This window comes from Vigna angularis, chromosome 3 (genome assembly GCF_016808095.1).
Source record: "Vigna angularis cultivar LongXiaoDou No.4 chromosome 3, ASM1680809v1, whole genome shotgun sequence".
NCBI classification, from domain to species: Eukaryota; Viridiplantae; Streptophyta; class Magnoliopsida; order Fabales; family Fabaceae; genus Vigna; species Vigna angularis.
The window spans coordinates 5281413-5287648 of record NC_068972.1 but is presented as its reverse complement, the minus strand read 5'-3'; the positions used below and the strand labels follow the sequence as shown (position 1 = coordinate 5287648).

General features: G+C 31.8%; 1 protein-coding gene across 1 annotated transcript; it reads left to right on the top strand.

Moving 5' to 3' along the window:
* The first annotated feature begins 321 nt into the window (after positions 1 to 321).
* Positions 322 to 5086, top strand: LOC108326545 (homocysteine S-methyltransferase 3). Its single transcript, XM_017560107.2, has 7 exons — positions 322 to 591; positions 2864 to 2920; positions 3003 to 3229; positions 3479 to 3608; positions 3846 to 4049; positions 4495 to 4566; positions 4851 to 5086. Exons 1-7 carry the CDS (start codon positions 412 to 414, stop codon positions 5007 to 5009), a joined length of 1029 nt encoding a protein of 342 aa, XP_017415596.2. The 5' UTR covers positions 322 to 411; the 3' UTR covers positions 5010 to 5086.
* The last annotated feature ends 1150 nt before the right edge of the window (positions 5087 to 6236 follow it).

The window sequence follows — 6236 nt, the reverse complement described above, 5'->3', positions numbered from 1 at the left end:
TAATATATGAATACAAATATTATTTTTAATTATAATATATTTGATTCCTTGAATTTTTATATATTTATAAATAAAATTTTGACAGTCAAAATACTTTTGAAGATCGTGGTTAAAGTGTTGACTGTGAGCTCTTAATTAAAAGTTTATATTAAAGCGAAAGTTTGTTTATTATTAAAGATAAAAATACGAACTTAATTACTCTGACGTGATGCGGTTGTAGGCAGGGCGAAAGATGAGAATCAATAACCTGTTGGGGTTATAACAGTAATTTCCTAACTCGTGGAAGCAGAATCGCCGTTGGATATAAGTTGGCACCTGACAACTTCTTTATCATCCAACAGACAAGTGAGACATCAAAACTCTCTTTTGTTGTTCATCTTCGGTACTAAATATTCACGCGACGTGAGTGTGATGGGGTTCAAAGGGAAGGAAGCGTCGTCGTTTTTTAGGGATTTTCTTGACGAGTGTGGTGGCTCCGCCGTCATTGACGGTGGCTTTGCCACTGAATTAGAACGTCACGGTGCAGACCTCAATGACCAACTTTGGAGTGCCAAATGCCTTGTTAGCTCATCATCACATCTTGTCCGGAGGGTACTTCTTCCTTTCTTCTCTTCTTTTTCATCATTAATTACTCATTTAATTTTTCTATTTGTTCCGCTCGTAGTTCTAAAATTTGCATTGGTAGCTATATGATCTCATCCCAGCAACCTTTTTCTCTCAATGCATGTTTGTTTATCGGTTACCACAGCCACTAGATTTATTTTGTAATCTTGAATCTTGATTTTAAGATGTTTCTGCGGGCATAAAGATTATTATTTCTGTGGTGGTTTTCCCCAGTTGTTCATAAAAGGAGAGGAGCAAATTGTGTTTTGAAAATACACGCTAAGAAAATCATTATTAGAAATAGAAGCTAAGATAATATTATACATCAGTGTTTAAAATATTAAAAATATTTAATTAAAATATGAACTATTATTTCCCTGCCCAAGACCTACTTCAAAATGAAAGAACAAAGAAGATTACCTGAGAGAAAAAAGACAGTAACGAATTTTCTATGCACACGTGGCAAACTATAGTGTCAACCTGTTATGGTCTAATGGGTTCTGGCCTTGAGTGTAAGGCATTTCAAGAGACAATAATTCTACCTCTTTTTTTTAATTTTTTGGAACATTTTTTAAAATTTTAAAAAACTGATTTTATATAAAAAATATTAGATTTTTTTATTTATAAAACTTTTAATTTAATTTATTTTTTTATTAAAGCTTTTAAATATATATGCTTTGAAATCCTTCTTTTATGCAAGAGAATTAAGAAATGATTTTTTTCGATGAAATATTATCTCTTACACCTTTTCAATTATCATTTTATTGGAGCAGTATTTTTTTCTTTTGTAAAAGGTGATGCATATTGATGTTAGATACAATATTGTGTGCAAATGGCTAATGAAACTAGATGCTAAGAAACTGTCTAAGCTTTTTTAAGAATTTAGAATAGGAAAACTTTTATTTAGATATGAAAAGAATAAGATCTTTTATGGTTTTTACTGTGTTCCAGTGTGATTTCCAATATCTATTCACTTTATTATGATTATATATTTCACACTAGTTGTCGTGTTTTTAGAATATAAAGGAATCTTTTTAAGAGACTTAAATGGTTAATTATACTAAAAGAATGTTAAATTTTAATTATATGAAAGGTTTGTTTTATCTAACCAGAAACGTTTTGGATGATGATGCAGTAAATTAATAAAAAAAAAAGCGTACATAAAAGTTGTGAATAGAAATTACACAGTGAAAGGAAAATGAAACTGTGAAAGCAAAAGAAACTTGTCTACCGTGGAATGTCGACAATTTTATTTGGTTTGATCTTGATAAGATCCACCAGAGTTTCATAAAATATCATCATTACTTTAATAAGAGGGACCTTATCTCATGGATGAGACTGACATGTTTGCCTACATGTGATTTCATTACATACCATCACACGCTTGTAACCAAACAGTTTCTTCAAAGAAAATCATTACTAAAAAAGAAAAATATAAAGCTACTATTTATAATATTTATTAACTATTTATATTCTATTAATGACTTAATAATTAATGTTATATTTCTCTTTAATACTATATTTTTATTTAATAAAAATTAAATTACCATACTATAATTGTGCAGAAATAATACGACACATTCATAAATAAAGAATTTCATTTTTTTTAGTTTTATCTTTTCTCCTACTTCAGAAAATCTTCAGAAAAGGGAATAAGAATTGGCATGAACACCCTGATGATAATTCTAACTTTTTGAAAGGTAATTATCTTGATTTTATATATAAAAATATATATGATATATTCATTTCTATAGTTGTGTTTATAATTTTTTTTTATTATAATTTGATATTAATATAAAATATTATACTGTATTACAAATTCACAATATTTTTATTATTTATATGAAATAAAAAACATATTAACAATGTTTCTTCCTTTTGTATATATTATATTTATCATTATTTAAATTCTTTAACATATCAATTTCACTACATAGTAAGTATTATTTTTAAATAACATATAAAATATTTTTTATCATAAGTTATGTAATTTAAATTTAAATTTTTTTTTCCAACTAAAAATATCACACTCATCGAAGTGTGTGAAGTAAACGAAGAAGAAAGAATTTTCCACGAATTCTTCGTAGTTAAGTGTTCTATACTTGTTTTTCTTCTGTATTTACCTTTCCTTTCAAAAGGATCTACAGTTCCACATGAGTTAAAGGAATGGGGGGAAATATAGTAGAACCGTTAGTTTAGTTTGTATATATTAATAAATGCTCTTCAATTCAATACTTTCAATTGGCCTAACGTGTGACAGGTTCACCTAGATTACCTCGAAGCAGGAGCAAACATAATATTAACAGCATCTTATCAGGTAATTATCATCTCAAGCTTTTTTTCATTCCTACAATGCAACAGAACTTTAATTTTGGCTTGTTTCTGGGGTTGGAGTGCAGGCCACTATTAAAGGTTTTGAGGCTAAAGGGTTCTCTAGAGAAGAAGGTGTAACTATGCTCAGAAGGAGTGTAGAGATTGCACGTGAGGCTCGAGAAATTTATCATGATAGGTGTACCAAAGATTCTTCTGACTTTATGCGAAATGAAAGATATAGGAAACGTCCCATTTTAATTGCTGCTTCTGTGGGAAGCTATGGAGCGTATTTGGCAGATGGCTCTGAATATGTGTGAGTGAATAAAACCAAGTTCGTCAAAATAGTCACCAAAGTTGGACATTTTTTTACTTTCAATTGGTATTCTTTGTTTTGTTGAAGGAAAAATGATTTACCATAAATTTTAACAACTACTGAATACGTGTTTACTGGTTATATATGAATTAAGATGAGAATTTTCATTATGGAAGCAAAAACTGCACTTCAAAATTAAAGCGATATATATGACCGGAGTCTATACTGATTTTCTGTCTCTCTTCACAGTGGGGACTATGGTGATTCTGTTACTGTCCAGACGCTGAAAGATTTTCATAGGGAAAGAGTAAAGATTCTTGTTGATGCTGGAGCTGACTTAATAGCCTTTGAAACAATTCCAAATAAGCTGGAGGCACAGGTATTTTATTAAATCCCTGGTGGTGAAGTAACAATCAAGCAGAGTCACCTGTTCGTTACTTTATTTTTCTATCCTGCAAGACTGCACGTGCAGCAATCTGTAATGGAGTTTGCAAAATACCGTGTCAGTTATCATTTACTAATATCGTAGAAAGTTGTAGACTACCATTGCCATTTTGTCTTAGTTTCACCTTATTTTAAGCAATGCTATTGATTTTGTTTACAATTTGATATATAGGCTTATGCTGAACTTCTCGACGAAGAAGGCATAGAAACTCCTGCGTGGTTTTCTTTTAGTTGCAAGGATGAAAGTAATGTGGTTAGTGGTGATTCTATCTTTGAGTGTGCTTCAGTAGCTGATTCATGCAGACAAGTTGTTGCAGTTGGAGTTAACTGCACTGCTCCTAGATTTATTCATGGATTGATTTCATCTATTAAGAAGGTGCGACTTTTGTTTAACACTCTGCACTACGCTATCAAAATGTGCTACTTTGCTATATTGTCTTGATTAACTTGTGAGAAACAACTAATAGTTGGCCTTCTAATCCTCGGATTATATAGTTTTAGTAATATGCTTCCTGGATTAGTCACCCATCTACCATCAGTTTTCGAATTCTTCAATAAAAACAAGAATGTTAGAGTGTCCTTAGGGCAATGATAAAAGAAATACAAGTAGAAAGTAGTTCATTGAAAGGAAAACGTTTGCTTTTCAAGTCATCGGACCTACTATATAGGGTATAGGAAATGTTTTTTAACTAGTGTCTTAAAGCTACTCATTACTAGCAAAACCATATACACTATTCTCAATTGAGAAGTGTTAATAGCACTTTTGCATTATTTCCATTAACAGCTCACTAATATGTTTTTTGTAACGCTCCATTTTAAAGGCTACCAGTAAACCGGTACTCGTATATCCCAACAGTGGAGAGACTTACATTTCTGAGAGCAACCAATGGGTGGTGAGTTGCTACTTCTCTCTTTGCATGTCCCAAAGTTATTCACGAATCTCATTACTGGCCGTTATAATTCACCAAATATACCATCAAAATATGATTTGAATACAGTTACTGAAAGCAAATTAACACATTCTGCAATCGTTTGATACTCTAGTGGTTTAGACAGAGCTCATTTTTTTCGAACACCACAATGTGCTATTTAGTAAGATAAGTCAGATCGGTAAGAATTCGTAGATGTAATTCTAGTTTATTATCATCAGATTGATAATCTGAAATTTATCTTGTAGAAATCAAGTGAGTCAGCAAAGGATGATTTTGTACCCTACATAGGCAAGTGGCGTGATGCCGGAGCTTCTCTTTTTGGTGGCTGCTGCAGGACTACTCCCAACACTATCAGAGGCATAGCTGAGGCAATATATGGGAAAGTTCAAGACAAATGTATGTAACTGATGAAGTATCTTTTTATCTGTGTAATTAAAAAAACTATAATAATCCAAACGAGATGTCTAACTTTCTGCCTTAAGCTTCCATTTTCTTTCTTGGTATGCACGCATTTTTGCACAAGGATACATAGCATAGAGAACTTAGGCAGGAACAAGTGATCTCTAATATCTGATTAGTGACTGATTTAAAAGGGAAGAATGGTTGTATAAAAGTTGATAAAATCACGAACAGTATTTCCTGAGGCGTGTAGATTCATTGTCTTTAAAGACTTATTCGCGGTGTATTGCGCAAGTCCCCCATAATACAACAACAACTTCTCAGAATATCTCTGAGGATCTCAGAACTAGCAAAGATCTCTAAAAAGAGTATAAAATAAACCCAGAATAATTTTAGAAGAGGAAAAGAAGAAAGGAGAAGGAGAGAAGACTGTTTTTGGTGTGTTTTTGGAATGGGGAAAAACTCTCTATTTATAGAGCAAGGAAAGAATAAAATCAATAAAAGACAATAAAAACCATTAAATATTTTACCGTTGGAGCAATTAATAAAATGAATTTAAACGTTATTGGCAATTAAAGTTTTGAACGTTGCAATCATTATTACAACAATCCTCCACTTGTTTTTAGTTATAGGTATTACCGATTAGCAATCATACTGTATTGACACCAATAGGGTTGGTTTCATTTCTAGTGGAATGTTTGCTAAGAAGTTTTTCAACCACTTAGTCTTACTATCAGCCATCTCAAGAGCGACAAACTCATATTTCATTTTTGATCTTAATTGTTTGTCTGGCTGATCTCCATATAATCTCACCACCCCCTAGTGTGAATACATAACCACTAGTGGATTTTGTCTCATCTGAATTAAAGATCCAGTTAACATCATTGTATTCTTCTAGTACAGCGAGAAATCCATTATATTCAATGACGTAATCCATTAAACCTCTTACGTATCTTATAAGCCTGGAAAGTGCATCCCAATGTTCTTGATTTGGACATTGAGTGTACCTACTCAATCTACCTACTGCATAAACAATATCAGGTCTAAAAAGACTCATCAAGTGCAATAAGCTCCCAATGATCTGGGCATACTAAGGCTGAGATAATGATTCTCCTTTATTTTTCATTTTAGAATTAGCATGTCATAAGGGATAGTTACTGGTTTGAGGTTATAAAACATAAACTTCTTAAGAAGTTACTCAATATATTGTTCTTGGGATAGTAATATACCAT